This window comes from Grammomys surdaster, unplaced genomic scaffold (assembly GCF_004785775.1).
Source record: "Grammomys surdaster isolate TR1022 unplaced genomic scaffold, NIH_TR_1.0 127, whole genome shotgun sequence".
In the NCBI taxonomy this organism is placed as follows: Eukaryota; Metazoa; Chordata; class Mammalia; order Rodentia; family Muridae; genus Grammomys; species Grammomys surdaster.
In genome coordinates this window covers 6,021,456-6,047,575 of record NW_021604585.1, presented here as the reverse complement: position 1 = coordinate 6,047,575, position 26,120 = coordinate 6,021,456, and the positions used below count along the sequence as shown (strand labels likewise).

The window sequence follows — 26,120 nt, the reverse complement described above, 5'->3', positions numbered from 1 at the left end:
GGGGGTTTCCCTTGTGGGTCACAGGGCTGACTGGGAGCTGCAGTCACAGCCACTGTTCATTCCTACCACAGTGTCACACCTGATACTTCCAGCTCCAGCAAAGGGCAGAACCCACAGCACAGTTCCTACTAAATACATATTACCTTCACACTAGCCAGAAGCCTGTCCTTCATAGATCCCAGACTGTTCGTAGTTACCTGAGGTTCAATTGAACATTACATATGGCTAGGACCACACCAGTGCCTGACCCCTGAGAATCAAGAACATCAGGTTCAATATAGGTTAGATATATCTTGGGTAAAATAGAACAAGTTAATTTTTGTTTACCTGCAGTTAAGTGTGTGTATGTAATATATATATATATATTACATACACACACACACATACATACATTCTGTTTGTTTATTTTGTAACATACAAGGTCTGTGGGGAAAGACTGGTGGGAAATAAGGAAAGGGAACCCTCTTGTTCAGTGTCTCCTCTGGGAACCATGTGGCATCTGTTTTCCCTCCGTCTGTGTCTCCCCTGGCAGGTGGCAGGCCTTCCAGGCAGTGGTGTCAGAGCAGAGAGAGGCTGTGGACTCAGCTCTCCGAGTGAACAATTACTGTGTAGACTGTGAGGAGACCAGCAAGTGGATTGTGGACAAGACGAAGGTTGTGGAATCTACCAAGGACTTGGGGCAGGACCTGGCAGGTGTCATTGCCATCCAGCGGAAGTTGTCGGGGTTGGAGCGGGATGTATTGGCCATCCGGGATCGTGTTACTGCCCTAGAACGGGAGTCACAGTACTTGATGGAGTCACACCCTGAGCAGAAAGAGGACATTGGCCAGCGGCAAGCAGATGTTGAGAAGCTGTGGAAGGGCCTGCAAGATGCCTTGCAAGGCCAGGAGCTCTCCTTAGGTGAGGCCAGCAAACTGCAGGCTTTCCTGCAAGATCTGGATGACTTCAAGGCCTGGCTGTCGATGGCCCAAAAGGCGGTGGCCTCAGAGGACATGCCCGAGTCACTCCCAGAGGCCGAGCAGCTCCTACACCAGCATGCAGCCATTAAGGAAGAGATCGATGCGCACGAAGACGATTACCACAGGGTCAAGGCCTCTGGGGAGAAAGTGATCGAAGGCCAGACTGACCCAGATTACCAGCTTCTGGGCCAGCGACTAGAGCTCCTAGATATGGACTGGGATGCTCTGCACCGGATGTGGGAGAGCCGAGGGAACAAGCTCACCCAGTGCCTGGGCTTCCAGGAGTTCCAGAAAGATGCCAAGCAGGCTGAAGCCATCCTCAGCAACCAGGTAGGAAGAAGCATACAGGGCTGGGTCAGGTATCCGTCAGGAGCTTTCTAGTGGTAAGCTCTTCATAGACACCAATTAAAGGAAACCCTCTGTGTTCTTTCTTTATCATGTGCCTCTGGTCCCATGTCCCAAGCTGTCTTGCTTTGGGGTCATTGGAAAGTAGAGAAGTAAACCTCACCCTGCATTACTACCCTCTCACGTAGCTCTCACGGCCGCCCAGGTAGGAGCGGGAGGCCAGGCCTGGGGAGCAGAGCCTTCTCTTTGCCTTGCTCTGTAACCTGCACAGCTGCCTGTGGCACCCTTGCTTAGCTCATCCTCAGGCCTTCTCTGGAAACTTTACCTTAACAGGAGTACACTCTGGCTCACTTGGAACCTCCAGACTCCCTAGCAGCTGCAGAGGCCGGCATCCGAAAGTTTGAGGATTTCTTAGTGTCTATGGAAAACAACCGAGATAAGGTCCTGAGTCCTGTGGACTCTGGAAACAAGCTGGTGGCTGAGGACAACCTGTATTCGAACAAGATCAAAGAGAAGGTGCAGCAGATTGAAGACAGGTACTCCCTATCCCAGGTCCATGAGGCCCTGTGCTACACTGGGACAGGACCCCAGGCTTGGTGCTAGTGCGACTTCCTTTGACTTCCCAGGCACAAGAAGAACAATGAAAAGGCCCAGGATGCTACAGTTCTCCTAAAAGACAACCTGGAGTTGCAGAACTTCCTCCAGAACTGCAAGGAGGTGAGGCCAACAAACGGGGGGTGCTTCTAAGATTTTAGTCTGAAGCACTCAGAGGTAGGAGGCCAAAGAACTCCTGTCTCAAGAATGGCAGCGTTACAGGAACTAGGGACTTGGGGTACTTAGCTCGGCACTCCTTGATGCCTTCCGTTCCACAGCTCTTTTCTACCCTCAGCCTCTAAGGCTGAAGTCATCCTATGATTTGCCCAGTCTAGGACAAGGTTTCTCAAAGAGTGGTCTGAGAACATTCTGGGTTGGAATCACCCAAAGCCTCGACAGCAAGGCTGTGGGGTCTGCGCATTCATCCACACACAGGGCTCTTTTTTGTTGTTGTTGTTTTTGTTTTTCGAGACAGGGTTTCTCTGTATAGCCCGGGCTGTCCTGGAACTCACTCTGTAGATCAGGCTGGCCTCAAACTCAGAAATCCGACTGCCTCTGCCTCCCAAGTGCTGGGATTAAAGGCGTGTGCCACCACTGCAGCCCGGCCTAAAGATTTATTTATTTATTATATATAAGTATACTGTAGCTGTCTTCAGACACACCAGAAGAGGGCATCAGAGCTTATTACAGATGGTTGTGAGCCACCATGTGGTTGCTGGGATTTGAACTCAGGACCTCTGGAAGAGCTGTCAGTGCTCTTAACCACTGAGCCATCTCTCCAGCCCTACACACACAGGGCTCTTATGTAATGCCCTGTTGGTGCTGACTCAAAATCCATAGCGCTCTTTTGATCACCTTCATTTTTTACTAGGCTCTAGAATTAGGGAACAAGTCTCGCTCCTGGTGCAGATTGTTAGGCCCCTGAGGGCAGGTGGATAGGAACCTTAAGGAGAGTCTTCTGAGGGGACTTCCCACATTGCAATGGGGCTTTTTCTGACATCCTCCTCGTTCTCCCCTCGGGGCTTCCTCTCAGCCCATATCACTGTGTTTCCATCTACCTTGTCCTTGGTACAAGCCAGGCTTGGCATGATGCCAGGACATCTTGGAACTATCAGACACACAACTGCCACCTCTCTTTATTAATTATAGTTGCCCTTAATCTTTCTCATGTAACATTTTCTTGGTATTTATTAGTCATGTATCATCCCACTGTCAGGATGGATGTATCCATCTACCTATCTACTAAGAATGTACTGAGTTACTACGATGTTTCAGGCCTTGTCCTAGGTCCTGGAACTATGGAAAGAACAAGCTATCTCACACCACACATGCTCTAGTAAGGAAGACACAGGTAACTCCTTGACCTTCTCCTGAGGGTATACTCAGAAACCATAGGGCTCACTCTTTTTGGCCACAGCTCACCCTCTGGATCAATGACAAGCTGCTGACATCCCCAGACGTCTCCTATGATGAAGCTCGCAACCTTCACAACAAATGGATGAAGCACCAGGCATTTATGGCGGAACTGGCTTCACACCAAGGATGGTTTGAGAACATTGATGCAGTAAGTAGACAATCAGATGGCATGGATATGCTCCTGTGACCTAGGCTTCATCCGTGCCACAGGAACTGTCCTGAAGCTTTGACCAGCAGCCCAGGCCAAAGTGTGGCAGGGATTCCACCTAGGAGTTCCTTTCCTTTCCCTGCTGTGGCAGTCCAGGAAGAAGTAGGCTCAGTGCCCACATGAAGCCATACCTAATAGTGGTTAGGCCATCGCTCTGGGAGCCAGACTCAGTTCTCGCCCCCTGAAACCAGGACAATAGCTCTTACCGTCCGAGCATTGCATACTTGCAGGCAGGAAGAGCACTTAGGATAGTGTTTGACAATTGGGAAGCCATTGATGATACTGACCACTATTAATAGAATATATGCCTAGAGCCAAGTCCTATTACACTGTCCACACCCGAAACACAGACATTTATACAGGAGAAACCAGGTCAGGCAGCCTTAGTGAGCAGTCTGTCTCTGAGGTGGAAACATTACTTCTGGAATTTGTAAGGGCTTCCCATGCTATGAGTACCTGGATCTGATTTGTTTATTAATTAATTTATTATTAATTTTTTTATGAGACAGGATTTTGCTCTGTAGCCCAGGCTGGTCTCAAACTCATGAGCTTCCCGCTTCAGCCTCCTGAGCACAGAGATTACTGCTGTGTGCCACTCCCTACCTGGCTCCTGATAGATTCTGATCTTCTTTTTCTTTATTTATTTCCTAGGAGGAAGGTAACTGGGCATTAAACCTCTACCATTCAGCTAGAATGAATGCCCACCCTGCCCCTTTTCTTATTTTTTAAATTTTTACACAGGGTCTTACTACGTTGCCGAGGTTAGCCTTTAGTTTATTTTGTATGTCAGGCTAGCCTCCACCTCCCTATCCTCTTGCCTCGGCTTTCTGAGTGCTGATGTTAAGGGCCTGTGCTACCAGTGCTGGCTTCTCAATGAACTTTGAGTTTTTCTTTCGGTATCAGCCCAATGCTGGGATCTCTGAGACATTTGTCCAAATGCTGCTCCCCCTGCCCCACCCCCAACTGTAGATAACTTTAGAGGTTCACGGTGATTTTTGGTGTGGCTTCACCCCAAGGTCTGTGTCAATTCCTGGCCTTACCAAGATACCCTCAGTATTTCTCTTGCAACCACCTGGAATGGGTCCCCTCAAAGGCCACTGAAGCCCAGAGTGAGCTCTGCTTCTTCCCCCCACAGGAAGGGAGGCAGCTGATGGCAGAGAAACCCCAGTTCAAGGATGTGGTGTCAGAAAGGCTGGAAGCCCTGCACAAACTCTGGGATGAGCTGCAGACCACCACAAAGGCGAAGACGGAACAACTCTCTGCTGCCCGGAGCTCTGACCTGCGCCTGCAGACCCACGCTGACCTTAACAAATGGATCGGCGCCATGGAGGACCAGCTGCGCTCAGACGACCTGGGCAAGGATCTGACCACTGTCAACCGGATGTTGGCTAAGTTGAAGGCATGTGAGCAGGCTGTACACTCGGTGTTGGAGTAGAAGGGACCTTAGGGAGCCAACCTGAAACCTTAAAGTAGGCGCTCCTTCGTTCCTCTTAGCTTCACTTCGTGTTCTGCAAAAATGCCTCCTGATTGAGAAGCTATCTCCTACCCCTTTGCAATGGGTAGGACAGGAATCTAGTAAAAAGGCACATGAGAAATACAGGGGGAAAGACTGAGGAAAAGCAACCAGGGAAACTTCTTGGGGGAGGTTGTGCTTTGAATGGGTCTCAACGGATGGGTGGGAGATGGGTAGGTAGGTGGCTGGAGGCACACCTCCAGGTGTCACAGACAGTACTGACACTGTTTCTCGTGTCCCAGCGAGTGGAGGAACAAGTGAATTTGCGGAAGGAGGAGCTGGAGGAACTTTTTGCCGAGGCACCCTCGCTAGGAGCGGAGGCAGGAGACACGGACATGAGCATCGAAAAGCGGTTCCTTGACCTTCTAGAACCCCTGGGGAGGAGGAAGAAACAGCTGGAATTGTCCAAAGCCAAGCTACAGATCAGCCGGGACTTAGAGGATGAGACAGTACGTGGGCTCCTGGGGCTGAGGTGCCAGCTGCCATGGGGCTAGCTGGCTGCTGCCCAGAGCAATCTTGGCAGCAGATGACTGGTCATCTCACCCCTTATCTCACAGGGCTGCTTTAGAGATTGCGTTAAATTGAAAATCAGGGCAGATACTTTGTAAATGGGAACTTACAAGTTTGTACTGATGGGAAGACTTTGGAAACAAGATTCCACTTTGGGATCAGGAGCAGGTTATTTGGAACCTTGGTTTGAAATACCTGTCTGTAAAATGGGGGCCAAATCCGAGGGGACTATTGGGAAGAACCAGGCAGCACCTTGTCTGTCTCTTTGTGGGTGTCCTGGAAAGGGTGGCTGTCTGTGACTATTATCAGCTATCCCCCTGCCTTCTGATCTCTGCAGCTCTGGGTGGAAGAGCGGCTACCACTGGCTCAGTCAGCTGACTACGGCACTAATCTGCAAACTGTGCAGCTGTTCATGAAGAAGAACCAGGTGAGTCTCACCTCACCAGCGCACCTGGCCCTGCTTGTTCCAGCCTGGCCCCAGGGGGTCTGGCCTAGCCATGATGTGCAAACGGCTGGTGACAGCAGATTATTGCTCCTGATGGCAGCTTTCAGTCCCCTAACTTCATTTCAAGTGTCAATGCAGAAAGGGTTTAGCGGCTGCAGAGAGGCTAAGCATCATGCTACTTAAGGATTTAACCACCAGACTCTAACAGGCTCAAATGAGTACCTGGCTTGGGGTGGGAGTAGGGAGTACAGGGGTGTCCAGCATGCTGTTGTAGTCCTGTTTTGGGGTGGTCTCCCAAGAGGAGGCCACCAGCACCACAGCAATCCCTTGTCCTCTTCTGGGGCTAAGCTTGGCTTATGCAATGTCCTTAGGGTCTGTAGATCCTGTCCCTCTAGACACATGGCCATCCCTGTGGGGTTCAACCCCATTTGAAAGCCACTAAGGTTGGACTCTGAGTCCCAGAAGCAAGCATCTACTGAAACACTCTTTTAGGACAGATTAGGTACTTGTGGCTGGAATCCTGAATACTAGCAGATACCACTTTTCTTGTCAAGGCTGCAGAGGGAGCCCGAGTTCTAAGAAAGCCAACTGTGTGGGATTACAGTGGTTTCGTGCCTGGTCTGGGGTTGACCTCAGGCCTTTCTCTAGAAATCAAGCTTCTGAGTAGAAAATACAGTAACACACTCGAGTGGGGCAGGTGTTTGTGCATATTGTTATTCATGTGTTTTAAGTGCTTGAAGTCAGTGCTCTAACCACACCCTGCCCTTGCTCCTGCCTTTAGATGATTTTAAAGGCTTGGAAGAAATTGTCAAGGTAGAGGAGGTATACAGAGCCCAAGAGTTACATACTATCCCTAGAAAGCTTTTTGACCCCCAGAAAGGGCATCGAGTATCAGGGCCTCCTGAAGAAAAAGGTAACTCAGTCACCAGAGTGGGTAAAAAGAGCCATTTTGGTGGCAAAGGCTCAAATGAGAAATAATGATATACAGTTCAGATCTGAGCTATAGAAATAGAGACACACGAAGCTAACGCCTTCCGAGAGGGGAACAAGCCATCAGCTTGTCCTTTCTCCTGGAGCAAAGACATGCTAACATAAGATGGCAGTTGCAGGTTCCGAAGCTGTTTTCCTTTCCTCTAGCACAGACACCTAAAATCAGGCTCTGAGGGTATCGTAGGAGTCAAGAGCACGGGGTTGGCCTGTGAATGTGGCTTAGATGGTGGAGTCTTGCCTGCCATGCCCAAAGCCATGAGTCAGATCCACATACATCGGCGTGTGGTGAACACTTGTAGCTCCAGTTTCTGGGCATAGTGGAGACAGAAGGATCACAAGCTCAAGGCCAGCCCAGAGCTTTCAGAAGTGTAGTGGTGGGGTTGAGGGAGGGCATACTGGAGGGAGGGATGGGTCAGCAGTTAAGAGCACTTACTGCTCTTCTCAAAGTTCAGTTCACCTAAGTTCAGTTCCCAGCACCTCCATCAGACAGCTCATAACTGTCTGTAACTCCCATTCAAGGGGCTCTACCACCCTCTTCTGGCCCCCATGGGAACCTGCACACATGTGGCATACACTCAGACACATAAGTAGAAAGATAAATTAATGATAAAAGTCTTTCTAAAAACACCAAGACTTGGAGTCCGCTTCAGCTGTATTCAGTCTCAGCCCCTCGTTCACTGCCCTGTGCCAGCTTCCCAGGACTTGTCTCGGAAGAACACCTGCACAGTGTAGGAGGACACCCGTGGAGTGCTTAGCACCCTGCCACAAATAATATTAAAGCTCTACTCTGGCAGGAGGGAGGGTCTCCTGCTGCCTCCTTGGCAGTGGCAAGGCTCTGCCTCTGAGTCCTTCCTCTGGCCGCAGACCCTGCAGAATGAGATCCTAGGCCATGCACCACGGGTGGAGGACGTGCTACATCGAGGGCAGGAGCTGGTGAAGGCGACCGAGATCGACTGCCAAGACATCGAGGAGCGCCTGGGGCATCTGCAGAGCTCCTGGGACACGCTGCGGGAGGCAGCGGCTGGCCGGCTGCAGCGCCTGCGGGACGCTCACGAGGCGCAGCAGTACTACCTGGATGCAGGCGAGGCTGAAGCATGGATGAGCGAGCAGGAGCTCTATGTGTTCTCTGATGAACCCCCTAAGGTACACTGGGGCACAGCCTACCAGCCAGCTGAGCAGATAGGCAGCGCTGTGGTGGGCAAGCCCTTGGAGAGCCTGGAAATCCAGGGGTCTGAGAAAGTAAGGGCAAGCTATGGTGTGTAAGGAACCCACAAACCCTGCTCTTCTGTGATCCCTCGTTAAGGACATCTTACCTCGTTAAGAACATCCCTACAGTTTTCCGACTTGCCACTAGGGGGTGTTCTACCCAAAGGCTCTTGTGGCCTAGTCTATTGTGGCCGAGCTGTGAGATGGAGTGACAAAGGACATAAGGGGGGGGGGGGTGAGGGTGTCCTCTCAAGACTGCAAGGACACTATCCTTTCCTCAGAAAAGCCACTGTCATTTTGGTGGACTTGGAAGGAGTAGGTTACCTTCTCCAGGCCAGCTAATCCGAGACCTAGGAAGTTTTCACGGGGTTAGACTTTTTGGAGTCAGGCTTGAAATGAAGGGCAGAAACAAAGTAAGACTCTAAGGAGCTGAGAGAGGACAGGGGCTGGGAACAGCTCTTCTAGGAGGCAGGAACAGGAAGGGAAGCCGTGTGGCTTTCCCTCTCAGCCTGGCTCCCCAGAGCTTAACCACAGCTTTCCAAAGCCAGGAGTATGGTGGGGTGGGGCTCTGGTGCTCACAGCTTGCTGCCTCGCAGGACGAAGAGGGCGCCATTGTGATGCTCAAGCGGCACCTGAGGCAGCAGCGCACTGTGGAGGAATATGGAAGAAATATCAAACAGCTGGCCGGCCGCGCCCAGAGCCTGCTGTCTGCAGGCCACCCTGAGGGGTACGTGTGCTGCCTGCGCTGGCATGGCTGGTTGTGGGTGTCAGACCAGGAATCCTTCAGGTCCAAAGAGGAAGAAATGGGACCAGTTCCCCAGAACTAGAGGTTTCTGGACTACCGGCTGTTCCCTATTCTGTTTTGTTCCCTGTGTCAAGAAGTCCTACAAGATAGGTCACCGAGAGTGTGCTTGTATAAAGTCAGAGTCAAAATGCCCCTGGTGAACTGAGAACTCCTGTCCTCTGAAGAGTTAGTCTGTACTAAGAGATCCTGAAGGCCAAATCTGGTTTTGGTTTGGTTTTTTTGAGACAGGGCCTATGTAGGCCTGGCTGTCCTGCAAATCTCTCTATAGACTAGACTGTCCTCAAACTCACAGAAATCCACCTGCCTCTGCCTCCTGAATGGTGGGATTAAAGACATGCATCACCACCACCTTGTTTTTTGTTTTTTTGTTGTTGTTGTTTGTTTGTCTGTTTATGGTTCCAAAAAGAACTTCAGGACCTCAAAGCAAATCCTTAGGTAGAAGTCAGGTAGACACTGGGCAGACTTCAGAGGCTGCTTCACCCATGGCTCTGTCCTCAGCTATCATTAGCCGCCCCCTCACCTCCCCCACACACACACACACTGTGTCTCCTTGGCAGCCACCCCACACATCTTCCAGGGAGCCCCAAGGATTGAGTCTCTGGTTCTGTTCTTTTCTGGAGAGCTAATTGGGGTCACTCCTGCTGAAGCTGCACTGCTTCCTGCTGAGGATAGTGAAGAAGATTCACCTTTTGTGCTTGAATCTGTGGCCTCCCCTGAGAGGCACTGTGAGAGGCACCATGCCTGGATAGAACTCCAGCACTGTCCTGCTGTCCCCAGAGGCAAACACTGTCCTGCTGTCCCCAGAGGCATTCCAGCTTGAAGGGAGTAGGCATTCCTTTTCTCCCCAATTCTTTTCCTGGGAAAAAGACCTGTAATTTCTGGGGCCAGCTACTCTGGGTTCTTCTATTTTGTTTTTGGTTTGATTCATTGAACTGAGGATGGCTCCTATGATCTCGCATGTGCTAGGCAAGAATTCTACCCTAGAGCTGCCCCCGGGTTTTGCTGGGTCTTGATCACCTTCCTTAAGGTATTTCCTGATTTGGGTCCCAGGGAGCAGATCATCAGACTTCAGGGGCAAGTTGATAAGCAGTACGCAGGCCTGAAGGACATGGCTGAGGCGCGGAGGCGGAAGCTAGAGAACATGTACCACCTGTTCCAGCTGAAGAGGGAGGCTGACGACCTAGAGCAGTGGATTACAGAAAAAGAGATGGTGGCCTCCTCCCAAGAAATGGGGCAGGACTTTGACCATGTGACTGTGAGTACCCACAGCTTTTACTTTCTTTGTCTTCCTCTAAGTCAGTAGACACAGGCAGCCATCACTCCAGGCCTGTATCACTCCCCTGACAGTTGGAAGAACTTTCACAGAGATGCAGTCACACAAGTGGAGAACAGCTGAAAGACAGTCCACCCTGGAGAAAGTGTGACAGCTAGTTCCAGGTGGCCACAGTGACAACCAGCCAAAGTGGCCCCCGCCTGCCCCTAGCTAACCTCGTCCTATCTACCCCGTATCCAGATGCTCCGTGACAAGTTCCGAGACTTTGCCCGGGAGACTGGGGCTATTGGGCAGGAGCGAGTAGACAGTGTGAATGCCATCATTGAACGGCTCATCGATGCAGGCCACAGCGAGGCCGCCACCATCGCCGAGTGGAAAGATGGGCTCAATGACATGTGGGCAGATCTGCTGGAGCTCATTGACACCCGCATGCAGCTGCTGGCTGCCTCCTACGACCTGCACCGCTATTTCTACACAGGCACCGAGATCCTGGGCCTTATAGATGAGAAGCACAGAGAGCTGCCGGAGGACGTGGGGTTGGACGCCAGCACAGCTGAGTCCTTCCACCGGGTCCACACCGCCTTCGAGCGGGAGCTCCACCTCCTGGGTGTGCAGGTACCATCCACCCACTTCCTGTCTGTTGGTGTTGGGGCCCCCACCTGGCTCCTGTAGGGGAACCTCTAGAGTGGGCATCAGAGTTTTCTTCCTTCGACAGCCAACGGCTCAGGACAGAGCTGCTCTCAGACACTTGTTAGCTTCAGAAGTAGTTCTTCGAGCTACAGCTTCCTGGCTGGTGTACAGCCTCTAAGCTAACACACTGTGCTTTTCCAGTACTGGGTATTATTTTAAGGGATGTGCATAGTGGCTGGATCTTCACAGGCGTCTCGAAGTAGGCACTCACATTGTATTTGCAGATGAGGACAGTGTAGTATAGAGAGGGGAAGAGTGGGGTGGAGACAGAACCCAGGCCCTAGTGGCCTGGTTCTAGACCCCTCAGGCTTAGTTAGCTACCAGACAAGTCTGCCTTTCGCGGGGTTCTAGAGTCCCTAAAATCTACTTAAATCCCTTCTCTGATCACTGGAGCATACCCTGAGGGACCTCTGCAGACTCTCTGGGTTCCTCAGAGCTTGCTGTAACAGGCAGGATCAGCGAGGGACACCAGCTGCCAGAGGCTCCCTTGGCTTCCAGTGGAGTCGAGAGAGTCAGGCTGGCAGAACAACCTCAAGCCAGCTCCACAGACTCAGGGAGAGAGCACTGAGGTAGATTGGACCCCTTAGTTCATTCTAGGGATTTGTTCTCCAGCTGAAGGTGGTGCCTGGTGTGTAACTGTCATATCTGGAGTGTCAGAGCTACTGAGACAGGTAGAGCTCCATGGAGGTATCAGGAGTGAGGGGTCATTGTCCCTGAGTTGGACACCCATACCGTCAAAAGATTTGGGGTAGCTACATCCATCCTTGAAGAGGCAGCATGCAGGGTGAATAAGAACCAGGGACCTGGGTATGTAGTTCCAACCCCAGTTGTCTCCTTGGTTAGTGGGAGGAACCTGAGGCCACCCACTTAGCATCCCTGTGCCTTGGTTCTCCCATTACAGATGCTGGGATATAGTAGTACCCCTTTGATAGACTGCTATAAAGATGAAGAGAGTTAATAAAACTTCTGGGACTGTGCTTGGGCAGCGGTTTCTCTCCTTACTGAAACCTGAGAAGGCCAAAGGGAATTGAGACCCTTTCACCCTCAAACCCTGGGCCAGAGCCCAGCATGTGCCCTGGGCAGGCAGAGTTACTAGAGCAGGAAACTATTCTGTAGGATCCTGCCTTGCAGTAGTGCTCTGGGGAGGACTCAGGAGGAGACAGACAGCCTTCCAGCCTTACACCTGAGATACGGTTTTCCCTCCTCACAGGTGCAGCAGTTCCAGGATGTGGCCACCCGACTGCAGACAGCGTATGCTGGGGAGAAGGCAGATGCTATCCAGAACAAGGAGCAGGAGGTGTCCGCAGCCTGGCAGGCACTGCTCGATGCGTGTGCTGGGCGCCGAGCTCAGCTGGTGGACACAGCAGACAAGTTCCGCTTCTTCAGCATGGTGCGTGACCTCCTCTCCTGGATGGAAAGCGTCATCCGGCAGATCGAGACCCAGGAGAGACCCAGGTGAGGGGCAGCCTCGGGGATGCTCTCGTACATCCTAGGAGAGTCGGGGCTCCTCCAGGAGGAGTGATCCCAGACTTCCCAATGCATGGAAATTCCTGAGGAGTACCAGAGACCTGATCTGGGTTCAGGTGGAAACAGAGTGGTTCATCTTCTACTGGGAGAACTGACTGTTTGAAAGTAGGATGAAGGTATTAGTCATTTTAAGTCTCCAGGGGGACCATGTCCACTGTTATCAGTGAAAGTACATGAGTCATGTATCTGGATAGGCACTAAGATGTCACTCCCCTAAAACTCACCTTAAAGTTGACTGTCCATAAGAGCCAAGGTCAGGCTCGTGACAGTTGAAATCCAGCGGGGCTGGACCTCTACCTCAGCAAGTGTTGGGGACCTGTCTCTGCCCCTCCACACCAAGGTACTTTAACACTTTTATTGAGATATAATCTGCATGCTCTCCTAGTCCTTTCTGACGTGTAGCATCTGTGGTATTCATGTATTTCCAATGACTCAGTCATTCCCTCACAATTAAGTTAGTATATTTCGTCATCACCACACATATGCACACTCAAAGAAAGTCCTCGCCTGGCTGTGGTGGCACAGGTCTTCAATCCCAGAACTCAAGAAGCAGAGGCAAGCAGATCTCGGATAGTTCAAGGTCAGCCTGGTCTACAGAGCAAGTTCCAGGACAGCCAGGGCTATACAAAGAAACCCTATCTCAACCCCCCCCCCCAAAAAAGCAAAAAAACAACAACAAAAAAACATCATTACCATGCACAACACTCACTGTGCTCCCTGCCTCTGTCCCCTGGGTGGCTTCTTTTGTATCCCCTGTCTCTCTGTCAACCTAGTCTCTATGTTTGTATAAATAGTATTGCATAGTATTTTTGTCTCCTGTGACTGGCTTCTTTTCCTCAGCCTGTTTCAAAGATTCATCCACATAGCATGATTCAGTAATTCCTTCCTTTTTATTGTCAAATAATTTTCCCAGGCTTTTGGAGAGTCCCTCTTCTCCTTGCTGAACCACTGATCGGTGAAGACACTAACATGTTAGTGTTACTGCTGGGGCTGGGACACAGAGGAATTCCCGGCTAGCCAGAGAGAAGAAAGTATAGACAAGACTCCTCAAGGCAGGTCTGAGTAGCCCAACCTTGTCTCTCAAACTGCCTCTCTGCCCTGCTTCTCCTGTCCCCAGGGATGTCTCTTCTGTGGAACTGCTCTTGAAGTATCATCAGGGCATCAAGGCAGAGATCAATACCAGAGCCAAGAACTTCAGCACTTGCCTAGAACTTGGGGAGTCCCTGCTACAGAGGCAACATCAGGCCTCAGATGAGGTGGGTCTCTCCATGTCACTGTGCCCACGCTTGCTGGCCCAGCAGCTTCAGTGAGCAGGGAAGATGCACCCAAGGAGCTGAGGTACCTACAAGTCAGAAATCAGAGCCATCTCAAGCCTGTTCCCTGCCTTAAGGAGGTGGGAGCTCCCTAAAGGAGAGCAGGCTCAGACCTGCCCAGTACCCACATGTGCCTGTCCCTTGGAGTTGTTGACTCTTCTCAGGCGAGACACCTAAAGGTACCTCAGAAGCATGAAGTGATTTATACAAGGCTACACATTGGCAAGTTGCGGAGTCAAGAACTTGAATTCAGGACCATGTCACCCAGCTTGTTCTTTGCAGCTGTCTGTGACTGCCTCAGACTGTAGGGAGCATCACCAAAACCTGGACTTCTTCCACTTCCTCTCCACAGATACGGGAGAAATTGCAGCAAGTGATGTCCAGGAGGCAGGAGATGAATGACAAGTGGGAAGCCCGCTCTGACAGGCTCCACATGCGTGAGTATAGCTTGGGACAGGGCAACCTGAGGGCAGGGTCTAGCAGTCCCCTCCTGGAGGTACAAGGTACCACACCATGTCTAGAAGAAACTCCCTGGCAGTACTCAGTGACAAAGCTCTGGGCCACTGGCCTGAGGAGAGGCAGGCAGGTCTGTGCAGATAAATGCTCCACCCTCTTACCCCTGCCCACCCTCCTTCTCATCCTCTCCTGCCCTACCTGTGCCCAGTTTGGTTCCCCTGAGGAGTTGTAGCTTGGGAGAGGTCAAGGACGCTCTAGTTTCTCCTGAGTATTTGGCCTTCAGGTTGTTCAGTGGAGGTCAGGAACGCTGTCCTCCAGCAGCTGGAGGCTGAGGTGAGGGGAAAGAAAATCTTACCTGTCAGGTAAGCTGCAAGCAAGGATAAAGCCAGGACTAGTTGGTCCCCATGCTTGTTTGTTTGTGACTGTGTGAGATAGATAAAAGAAAGAATTTGAGGCAGGAGATTACTCCGTAAAGCAAAGCAATATAAGCCACAATGGAGTTGGTTCCAATGGCTGCTTTAAAAATATGATTGTGGCTGTGCATGGTGTCACACACCATTAATCTTAGCACTTAGGAAGTGGAGGAGAGAGGACTGAGAGTCTGAGGTGGCTAGCCTGGGCTGAACACCGAGACCTGTCTCAAAGGCTAAGGGAGAGTGGTGAAGTTCAATGATAGAGTATTTACCTAGCATGAACAAAGGCTTGAGTTTGATACCTGGAACGACAAAAATAAAAATCAAATAGTATACATTCATAAAATTTGACATATATGTAAGTAAATTTATATACATGTAAGATTTTATTTATGTAACCATTGATCGAGATGGGTGGGTTATGCATATAAAATTTTGAGTAGCTATGGAACCATTGGTGGAGATGGGGTGGGTCTCTAGTGTGGGGATGAAGTGGCTTTTGGCAGAAACTCAGCTGAACAAGGTACCCATATAGCTGAGAGATACCTGGATGCTAACTGGCCCTTGGGCCTTGCGGGTGGGTTCCTGGCTTGTTCTTGTGGCAGTGCTGGAGGTGTGCCAGTTCTCGAGGGATGCTTCTGTGGCCGAGGCCTGGTTGATCGCCCAGGAGCCCTACCTGGCCAGCCGGGACTTTGGACATACAGTGGACAGTGTGGAAAAGCTCATCAAGAGACACGAGGCTTTTGAGAAGTCCACAGCCAGCTGGGCAGAGCGCTTTGCCGCCCTGGAGAAGCCCACCACGGTGAGCTGAGGCTGTCTGGGAGATTGGGAGGGCCGAGGCTATTGGGATGGTGTGGTACTGACTCTCGTGTCCTGTACTCAGGCTGATAAGAGGGTGGACAGGTACAGGAGAGTACTGATGTATAAAAAACAGAGACAAACTCTGTGACTCGGGCTGCAAACGTTAGGGTGTATTACTGTGCAGGGTCATCTGAGAATTAGCTCCCTGTGTGGCTGCTCTGACTCCTGCCCTCTTCCTCCCCCAGCTCGAGCTTAAGGAACGCCAGACTCCAGAAAGACCCACAGAGGAACCTGGGTGAGTGTCAGGCCTGTGTTCCATGTACAGGGAGCCAAGCGTGTTGTAAAGGGGTTGACTGGGGAGGAGGAAAAGGAAGCCGCTAATCAACAGCTGTCATGTGAACAAAAAGCCTGTGACCTCTTCTGGGTGCCCTGTCAGCACAACCCAGAATATACAGAGCTCTGTTGCACCAGGCATAGAAGCCTGAAGCCCAATACAGGAAGGAAGGGTTAGCTAACAGTGCCTGTTGCTAGGCCAGCCTTTTCATTAGGAACTCCTGGACACTGCCCTTGGGCTGTCTCATATGGAGTTCATCCATTTCTGACGTGTCTACTTTCGCTTTTCCCATGAAGCCACAGGGCAGCTCCTTGCTGAGCCAAGGATTCTGTCCTGTGCATGCTCTTTGCTTCCAGTGGGTGGAAAGCCAAGGAAAGCCAGGCCTTGCAGAGAGGTACCTGTCGCTAAAGAGAGATTGTGTCTTCTTTAGGCCTCAAGAGGAGGAAGGCGAGACAGCTGGCGAGGCTCCCCAGGTCCACCATGCGGCTACTGAGAGAACATCCCCGGTCAGTTTCATGTCCCGCTTGTCTAGTTCCTGGGAGTCGCTGCTGCCAGAGCCTGCTCACCCCTTCTAGGCTCAGCCAGGGCAGAAGGAAGGCGAGGACAGGGTGTGCTTCCTGGTCCCCACCCTCATCCTGCCCACATGCCCCTCTAGGAGCCTCCTTCAGATTCGTCTACTTTTATACTTAGATTTTAATTCTTAAATAATTCCTCTCCTTCCAACCCAGAAGCCAGCCCACCAACATGATTCTACAAGTTTGGTTTTCTCTAGTCTAATAAATTTTATGGGATAAATACATCACCATCAGCACAAGGGAAACACTTTACTCAGAGTTGATTCCATTGGATACATGGTCTCTCTTCCCAATTTCCTTCAAACCCCGTCCTTAGCACAGTGCCCTCTCCCATACATGCTGGCACATACATATACACACACACACACACATGAACCGACAGACTGCCTCATCCTGCCCGAGCCACTCACAGACATCTCATGCAGCAAGAGGTAGATACCCACCCGTCTAGCAGATTTGCTTTTTTCAGAGCCTGTCCCTGTATGGCTGTAGGTCATAGAGTTTGACTATAGAGATGGTTCTAAGGCAGGATTAGACTTGAGTCCTGCAAGTGTGAAGGAGATCCCCAGAGCTTTGAGTATTGTGAGGAAGCCCCCAATTCATAGAACAGTGAGCCTTATCTGAGGGGTCTAAAGAAAAACAGCTTGCAGAGAGAGGCCTGGGATGTACAGCCATAGGACCGTACCCGGAGCAGGTGCTTTTGGGCCCTGAGAGTCTGTTCGGGGAGCCTGGACAGCTGTGACTCAGATTGAGGAATTGCTATGGGGAATAGCTGGTTAAGAAGAAAGCAGTCTGCATGTGGTTTGCACCACTGCATGGATCCCTGTGGCATGTGGCTTTGGGTATCAGAAGCGGCAGATAACTTCCTGGACCCCCCCCCCCCAGGTGAGTAGGGACTAGGTGGGAATTTCTGCTACATCGGCTACCCCAAGGAAGATGCACATGCCTCCATGTGCAGAATCCCTGTACACACACACACACACACACACACACACATGCTTCTCAGTTTCTTTGGTGCTGTTTTCTGAGCTGCACCGACCCATCATGCTCAGCAGAGGGCACTGTTGGGCTCTGCTGGAAGACCTATCTCTGAAGATCCTGCTGCCGGTCCCATCCCGTCTGTCTGTAGTAAATTGTCTTCCAACTCCCTTTTCCCAGCACCAACTCCCCGGACCCCATCCCTCACCCCACTCCCAGCAGAGGGAGAGAGAACTCCCAGGGCTATGGACTGTGAACAGGGTTGGAGCTGTTCCTGCCTCCTGCCTCCTGCCTCCACCCACGCTTCTACCCTGCATCCCTGTGTGTCTGCATGCCGTGGTGTCCCCCGGTGTGCGGGCTTCATGACCACCTGAGCATCTCGACATCATTGTCTGTCGTGTACGTGTACGTTTGTGCAAATGTAACTACGTGTGCACCTGAGCCACCTCCATCCGACGCTTGAATATCACTGGGTTGGGAGGAATAAAATTTGCTTAAATCTGAGTGTTTCTCTGGGGGAGGTGTGAGCCCTTATGGGAGAGCCTTGCTGAGGAACCAGCCACTCACCAGATTGGAAAAGCAGCCCATGTCTGTACCAGAAAGCAACCAGATGGCTAGTCAAATGAACACCAGGCCCAGGGTCTCCTGGAGACAGCCTTCTTTCTTCCTGCTGCAGCTTCTTCCCAAGCCTTAAAGATGCAGGGGGAGGATATAACTGCCAATCATCTTTGATATGAGAAAGAGGATGGAGCCCGTGCAGACAGAAAGCCCAACCTCTTTCGGAGAGGTCCTCCCAAGCTCACTATAGCCCCATTCTACTGCCCTTAACCACCTCTGGCCCATCACAGGAAGGTTCAGTTGTCTGCTGCACCTTCTCATGGATTGGCCTGGGGTGCCATGGCTCTCCTGCTGGTCCTATCTGTGCAGTCTGGTGTCGGCTCCTGTAGTATAGATACATGCTACATTGCTTCGTGTAAAAGCCCTTACTAATGCATGTCGCTTCCTGCTGGAGTTACGAATGGGAGTGGACCGAGCACCCTTGCCCTGCCTGGATAGTACATCCCACAGGCAGCACCCTGTGGGCCTCGGTCCAGCCTCCCCCTCCCGTGTGTGTACATGCAATGACTGAGCTGCCAAACCATCACTGTGCGATGCCACTACTGCCCCTTGCCTCTGCATGTTAGAGTGCATTCTGGTAAAACTCGGTCCTTCCCACAGGTAAGTGTGAGGCCAAGCCAGAGACACAAGGTATCATAAGAAGCAAGACTCAGAATGAAGTCAGAATGTCTGGGGTCTGGTCTTTGATTCCATTTTACTTGTGTGGGTTTGGAACTCTCCCTCTCCCCAAGCCTCTTGCCTTATTAAGGTCTTTTTGTAGGGTTACAGAAAGTCCACATTCCCATGAGTCAGCGGTGTAGCCTTTCAAGGGAGAGGCTGAGGAGACGACTTTCCTATTTTCCTTCCATCTGCCCCTAACTCTGAGACCCCAGCAGATACCGTGAAGCCAGGATGGAGAAGGAGAGGCCACAGCCTAGGGCATCTGCCCTTGTCCCTATTTGAGGAAAGAGCTGAGGTTCAAACCTGTGTAGTGCCAGAAGTGGAGCCCTGAGATGCCTGAGAGTTTCCTTGTGCCTTCAGCCAGAGTGTAATGCAGGAGGACTTCTGGCCAGGCACCCTCCATGCCTTATGTGCCTTCCCGTCCCCTGGGAAAGGGCCGGGTCCTCTCCTGAATGTTCATCTTCCATGCATTGCTCCTCAGACGCCCCAGTGTTGTGTTTGTGGGAAGATGTTTTCTCCTAGAAGGGAGGAGAGGGAGCTCTCATGGTGTTAAAGACTGTTCGAGTTTCCCCAGGCTCAAGACCTCTTCCTACACACTGCTGTTTCACTGTCCCTGCAGGGATGCTGGGATGACAGGAGTGACACCCCTTAAAGACACGGATGCTGTCAGGGCTGTAACAAGAAACAGTCTTGGTTTGGAACCTGCCTCCAAGTCCCCAGGCTAGGCACAGTGTGCAGTACAGGAGGATCTTGGGGATCAAGGCCAATCCAGACAGTGTCATAGTGGGGGCTTTTCACGGTCAGCCTTCAGCAGGGAAGAATCTTACCCAAGGGTAGTTCACAAGTGTGACCTTCCATGAATGGGCCACATAGCCAACTTCCCTTGAGACAGGCTGAGCGAGCATCAGAGTAGGATTGATGGGGTGATCTGAAGCTTGGTGATCTTCTTCCTTCCGTTGTCTCAGAGGCTTTGGGAGAATAGCCAGCACTTATGAGTGAGGGCAGTACCCCAGGGACTTGTGTAGGCACTGGGATTAGGGTCCATGGCCACCTTTGTGTCAAGGCCTTGATAGCTCCAGCCACAGTTGCCGCCAGCAGACGCCTCCCAGCTGCCCAGAGGTTTATTCAGCAGGGAGGCTCCGACGTTGGTGGATGCTGTGGGTGTGAGACAGCAGCTGTGTGTGTGTCCTTGCCTGAACAGCCTTCCCAGTCCTCGCCCCTCCCCACCCCCCAAACAGCAGCTTTTTCAGACATTTTGCCTCAAATGCAAATCTTCTTTGTTCCAAATGCGCAGTCTCCGCCTGAAACAACCGTCAGCTTTGCCCCAAACTTGGGCGTGTTTCTGTCTCCCCAGGATGTCTGAGTCAGCGTGGCAAGGGTGTGTCCGCCTGCAGTCTGGCACTGTGCCCTGGCTCTCTGGAGAAACCTGCTCTCTTTCTGGACATTACCCATAGCAGGGTGTGGCCAGCTCTCTCTTTGCTATGCCAGATGCTAATGCCTGGTCCTTCTGCAAAATCTCCCCCAAGTTCCTTGTTTCAGGCTGTGTGTTCTCCCATCCCCGTCCCCTGACACTGATGGACTCAGGATGAGACTCAGCTAATATCTGGAAGCAGTACCTCAGAAGTGGGTGGGAAACGGTCTACTTGACAGTGCCACCAGGTCACTAAGAAACCCAGCAGTCTCCAGCTCCTCTAAAGTCAGCACACAGGCCATGCACATTGAAAACCACTCCTGAAGACACCTTGCTCTCCTCTGGTGGCAGTGGACCAGGTCTCCTCCTAGGTCCAAGAGAAGCCTGCAGACTGATTTCCCACTTCCTTTTGCTTGTCCAGTGGCCTGAACCATATTCCCTCCGTCTCTCCCAAGCTCCCCAGAAGACATTTCAGATGACAGCTGGCCCTTGGGGTGTAGGATTGAGCGTCTCTGCTTCCAAACCCCACTTCTGGGAGCCCCTCACCATCTCCTGGCCTGCCATCCACAGGGCTGCCTGCCATCTGCCTCAGTTTGCCTTCCCGCCCCCCCCCCCTCCTGGTTCAGCACAGCCCCTCCTTTCTCCTTTGGGGTAACTGTCTACCCCAAGTCTCAATGTTTTCATGTCTTTGGCTGCTTTTCAACTCAGCAAACCGATTCTTTTTCTTCTCTTGCAAACAGCTGTCTACAAGCAGCCTTTACAAACTGTCTAGACAACCCTTCTTAAGAGCCCAGGAGCCAAGACCTCAGACTCTGGAGAGAATAACATCCTGAACTGCTAGAGTGGCTGGCTCTGCTCACCCTGCTCTCACTTAATACTGTTTGGTTGCCTAAAATATCTAGCAGTGTGTCTTTGGTGGTACAAATCCCATTTCCAGCTCCTTCCAGTGTCATCTGGATGTGATCGTACCACCTTAACAAATTGACCACATGCCGTATGTAAGCTGGGCACATCTCATTTAGACTGGGAACCCCATCAGGTGATACTTTCTTCAGGAGTCATGGTATTATACACACATAAACACACCTGGGCTGAATAGAAGAAGCATTGTGTTGGAGCTAGACAGACCATCATCCACCTTCCATTGTTAGATATATGGCTGTGGGCAGGTTTCCTGTTCCACTAATCTGTAAACCAGAGGCTGTGAGGCTTGCAAGACAGAATGTGTGTAGAGAACTTGGCGCTTAGCACATGATCATTTAGGTCCCATCATCCTTACCCCAACCCTTCATCTTTTAGAAGAACCTTCTCCCATATAGACACTAACATTACCAAGGTTGTAGACACCAACCAGCCTGAAGGCCTCCATCTATGTATGCTCTAGGCTCATGTCCCAGAACTTAGCTCACTGCTAACATGGAGTGATCTGTTCTGAGGTCCATCTGTGCCCCCTGGCTCTCACCAACATTAACAGTAGAGGGAAAACTCATCAGGGTTCTTTTGCTTATGGGTACATCTTAATTCACTGAGCATCTTTCGGAAGACCCTGTGGTCCTGAGCCAGAATATTTGGCCTGTGGAATTAATAGCCTGTGTGCAGTCCCCCACACCACCTGCTGGCTGATCCTGGAAATGCATCTTTAAGTTAGTCCCCAGAAGAAAGTTAACCCATTCTGTCCACTTTACCACCACTCGGTATCTGTGAGGAAGATTTCCACTCCTTTGTTCACTTCCCCCACCAACCCAGTTTCCCGACCTCAGTGAGGCTGTGTGCTTAAAAGCCAAGCTTATTCAGCAGCCAGTTCCCTTAGACATCGTGCCCGGCAGCTGGTGTACACAGTTTCCCATCAGACACCTATTCTCTGTTTAACAAATCAGCAAACTAGCCTCTACTGCAGGCAGTGTCTCCTTGTATTGGGGGCCCACCCTGCCCACTTGCCCCCTCTTAGGGTCTAGACATTTTCACCACCTCCCAGGCTGACCCCCAGAATTTCTTCCAGGTAGCTCCACATTCTCCTCCAGGCTGTCCCCAGCTCCTTGGGTGATATCCTGTGATGGACGCCCTCCATGGTGCAGAACCTAAGTGTTCCTGATGTTCAAAGCCTGCTGGCTGAGGACATAGAAGTCATCGGGGGCTCTGCCCACTTCCTCAACCCAGTGTCTATGAAGAACCTGTCTGCTGAAGAAGCAACTCTGAGACAGGGTTTCTGTGTGTAGCCCTGGCTGTCCTGGAACTCGTTCTATAGAGCAGGTTGGCCTCGAACTCACACAGATCAGTCTGCCTCTGCCTCCTGAGTGCTGGGATTAGAGGCATGTACCACCACCACCAGGCAAGAATAGTCCTTCTGTCCCAGGCATCCACCAACATGATCTCTGGTTCCATTTTGGATGGGTCATCGTTCCGCTAGCTGTTTGCTGGGAACTCCTCAGTGTATCTAGTCTAGAAAGAGGTAAAAACTCATTCAGAAACACTTCAGGCCTCAAATTCATTCATGGCAGGTTTTGAGCTAAGCCCAGGCAGCCCAGGGAATGGCTTCGGTCTTTGGTTCCCTGACCACCTGCATGCCTAGGCCTACCCTCAGGGTCTTGTGTTCCCTCCCTTTCAAATTTGCAAGATCTTCTTGAGGCAGAGAAATGACTCTGTGGACTCTCGCCCTGACTCTGCTAACCTACTATGTGATCCCAGATTGTCTCTGGACTTTCTGGAACCCAGTTTTCTAATCTCTGGTAGGACTGGCTTATTCAGTGTTTCCCCAAGACCTCTTCACAGTCTCCAAAAGTCTAAGACTTGTCCTCTTGGTTCCCTTTGCAGGGACTCCATCTGTCCCTGCTACTTCCAGACTTCTCTGGTTGGACCTGCTTTCCTAATAAGGCCTTCATTCCCAGCTCTACCTCTGTCCCCCCTCCTCCTTGAGGCACCAGCTGCTAGTAAAAGACCCGAGGGGACTTTCCTAATCTCAGCTGCATTCCGAAGACCTCTGCCCAGGCCCATGCTTCAGGCACACTGCGTGCAGTACTGACCTTAAGCTAGGAGACAGCTCCCTCTCAGTTCCCTACTGTCTTGTGACTTTGCTTTGTGGATCAGAACCCTTTTCTGCTTTGTTTCTGCCCATCCAAGTCTAGGTAAAGTCTTCCTCAGAGTCCCCACGAAGTTGTGAGATCATTATCAAATTCCTAGCATGAATTTCTAGCACCTTCCACTAAAGGACCATTTGTTGACCTTGGGCCTAGCTAATGACTTCAAAGACACCTTCTCATGTCCATTTTCAGCTCTGTGAGTTTCATGATTGACTCCGAGCTGCCCTGAAGAGCTCTCCTCTTTTCCCCCCACCCCCATTCCTGTCTGGATCCTTGGAATATTCCTACTGAAAACAACAGAGGAAGTAGCAGGTGGGACCTTGCCTGCCAGCGAGCAGCTAGAATTTCCCATTAAGGGTCACTGAGGCATCTTGAGAATCCCATACTCTAGGAAAAAGAGTATTTGAGATGCTCATGCTGTCTACACAGGCACTGGCCATAACAGGAGAGCTGGGAGACAGATGAGTTTGGCAGGATTAGGGTCATAACAGCCAGCATTCCTCTCTTATTCTCTCCTCTTCCCAAGATGGAGGTCCAGAGACTTCATTCCAGGGCTTTCTGCCCCAACACCTGGGCTTTGGGCGTTAGAAAGGGTACAGAGGGCAAAGTTCTATGGGGAAGCGGTGGGTTGCTATGAAAGGGATGTTTCCTTCCCTTTCCCATCCCCTACTCCTCCAGAAGTTGGCCAGACTTCCTTGGAAGCTGAAGAAAAGACAAACTCTGGGAGCCTCTCCACCCTCTCCTGCATCCACCTTCCACTCAGGAGATCTGTGTGTCTCCCCCAGTCCAGGAGGAAACTGAGGACTTCCAAAGCCAAAAACCCTCCACCCCCACCCTCATTTCTGGCTCCTCCCTTCAGGAGGTGTGTGGGTTCATAGGCAGGATGCACTGAAATCCACTCCAACACCAAGACCAGAGAAGAAATCTTTGCAGTGAGTGGAAAGCCCCGTGTTTCAAAGCTAACTTGTAACACAGCCAAGTCTGCTCAGAGCACCCTGGCTCCAGCTTAGGCTCAGTCTCTGCCAAGTGTGCAGCAGCAAGAAGTCAGCCCTAGCTGAATGGATCTTGATTTTTAAAGACCACTTTCTCAAAGAATTAAAAGCATAGGAAGCAAATGCAGGAGGGTAGAGGCTGATTGTAACTGGCCGGTGGCTTCCCACCCTGCACCCGTGTGGCATCTTCTGTCAGGCATCAGCCCCCTCCTGACTTATCTCTAGGAGAGACATTGTGCTCACACTTTTGCCCTCTGGACAGAGTTCCCTCTCCTGGAGGATAAGAAAGCCCCACCAGACTTGAGGCTGGAGCTGAGAGGTAGGCCATGAGAAGAGGCTTTCCATTTGTGTTGGTGATTGCCTCTAGAACTTTCAATCCAAGGCAGAAGGTAGACTGCACTGGGGCCACACGACTCCAAACTGAGGTTTGAGGTCCCATCCCAACCACATCTGCTCTTTCTCCTCACTAGAAAGTAACAGTGCAGGCATTTCAGGGCCCTTGGAGCCTTGGGGACAACACTTGCTCCTGTCAGACATTGAAATATAAGTTCTTCAGCATATGTACAGCATAGTAGCCTGGCCACAACCCTCACAGGGTTCTAACAAAGGAATGAGAATAGCATAAGACTCAGGCCTACCCGATTCTGGAGTACATTCTCCTAATTACTCTGTATACCCACTGACTATGTGATATCCCAAAAGCCATTAACCTCTGAGCATTGTTTTTCTCATTAAATAGAGAAATGTTTGGTCAGTGGTTTACAAATGCTTCCAGCCAGGCTTCCTCTTCTGTGAATGAAATCTTACTGGGACCCCAGTACTTAAGAGCTTGCTTATTGAGCAGTACCAATATGACGGGGACACACACAGCTTCTGTCTTCTGGCCAGTGCCTTCGAACTTCCCCCACTTGGCATTCCATAGTGCCCCTGAGGCAGAGCCCAGTCATGGCAGTGTAGGAAGTACCCAGTTTTATCTTTTTTTAAATTTAAATTTAATTTTTTTTATTTTTTGTTTTTGTTTTTTGAGATAGGGTTTCTCTGTGTAGCCCTGGCTGTTCTGGAACTCACTCTGTAGACCAGGCTGGCCTCGAACTCAGAAATCTGCCTGCCTCTGCCTCCCAAGTGCTGGGATTAAAGGCGTGCACCACCACTGCCCAGCCAGTTTTATCTTAAAGCTTCAGTTTTGTGTCCAGTGTTGTGCTCGTACCCTCAGCTAAGTTCCCAAAGAAAAGAACAGGGCCTGCTCTTTCCCAATTCCTCCCTGCTCCTCCCCAATGTTCTGAGCATCCTGTGTGCCTGTTGGGGACGCCATCCCACCTCAGCCTGAGATTACCAGCAGTCAGCCACAGGGATGATGCTCTAGCCCCACGGTCCAAGTGAAACTGCCTTCCTTGGTACCTAGTCAGAACACCCTCCTATTGTTCTTGCCTCAAAGGGGCCCTGTGTGAGATATCCAGCTAGGAAAGGAGGTGCCCCTTCTCTTCTCATCAGCACCTAATACCTACAGCCAGGAGCTGCTTCCCTCACTCGGCTTGTTCTGCAGGGAGCCCACACGGAGGGAAACAGCACAGCATTTCCACAGGACAAGCAACCAGTGATATCAGAATCCCTGCCTATCTAACACACTCCTACCAGGTGGCAGGAAGAGGGTTTGTCAGAACCTGAAGAGACTCCTGTTTGTTTTATATGGTGAGGGGATTGCTTCTCAAGTGTTTGGTGAAGATATAGTTTAGTTAAAGGTGAGGGAGAGTTGTGGCTTTGGTGATAATTTGAAGGTTACGGAAGACTACTCTACACCCTCATCCAGGTGCCTTGTAATGCGTCCATGAAGCATGCCTTTTCTACAAAGTATTTCCAGAGCCCCACAGTGTCTCAAAGTTGGAAATATTTGGAGAAAGAATTGGACCCTGGAGCAGGCTTTAGAGAGCTTGGTCATAGCCCTGAGAATCACTCTGGATGTGTTCATCACCAGACCCCTTCACCTCCCTCTAACAACTCTCTTTTGCTAATT

At 51.1% G+C, this 26,120-nt stretch overlaps 1 protein-coding gene across 1 annotated transcript in view; it reads left to right on the top strand.

The window, feature by feature from the left end:
* Nucleotides 1–26,120, top strand: part of Sptb (spectrin beta, erythrocytic) — a 129,586-nt gene that overhangs the window by 95,841 nt on the left and 7,625 nt on the right. The window contains exons 16-32 of the mRNA XM_028790162.1: nucleotides 533–1,289; nucleotides 1,638–1,840; nucleotides 1,931–2,021; nucleotides 3,316–3,462; nucleotides 4,658–4,921; nucleotides 5,278–5,484; nucleotides 5,883–5,972; nucleotides 7,845–8,123; nucleotides 8,783–8,913; nucleotides 10,042–10,246; nucleotides 10,505–10,879; nucleotides 12,165–12,409; nucleotides 13,599–13,737; nucleotides 14,147–14,231; nucleotides 15,269–15,465; nucleotides 15,710–15,759; nucleotides 16,229–16,304. Coding sequence (XP_028645995.1) covers nucleotides 533–1,289; nucleotides 1,638–1,840; nucleotides 1,931–2,021; nucleotides 3,316–3,462; nucleotides 4,658–4,921; nucleotides 5,278–5,484; nucleotides 5,883–5,972; nucleotides 7,845–8,123; nucleotides 8,783–8,913; nucleotides 10,042–10,246; nucleotides 10,505–10,879; nucleotides 12,165–12,409; nucleotides 13,599–13,737; nucleotides 14,147–14,231; nucleotides 15,269–15,465; nucleotides 15,710–15,759; nucleotides 16,229–16,304 — 3,541 coding nt within the window. The remainder of the gene's footprint in view (nucleotides 1–532; nucleotides 1,290–1,637; nucleotides 1,841–1,930; nucleotides 2,022–3,315; nucleotides 3,463–4,657; nucleotides 4,922–5,277; nucleotides 5,485–5,882; nucleotides 5,973–7,844; nucleotides 8,124–8,782; nucleotides 8,914–10,041; nucleotides 10,247–10,504; nucleotides 10,880–12,164; nucleotides 12,410–13,598; nucleotides 13,738–14,146; nucleotides 14,232–15,268; nucleotides 15,466–15,709; nucleotides 15,760–16,228; nucleotides 16,305–26,120) is intronic.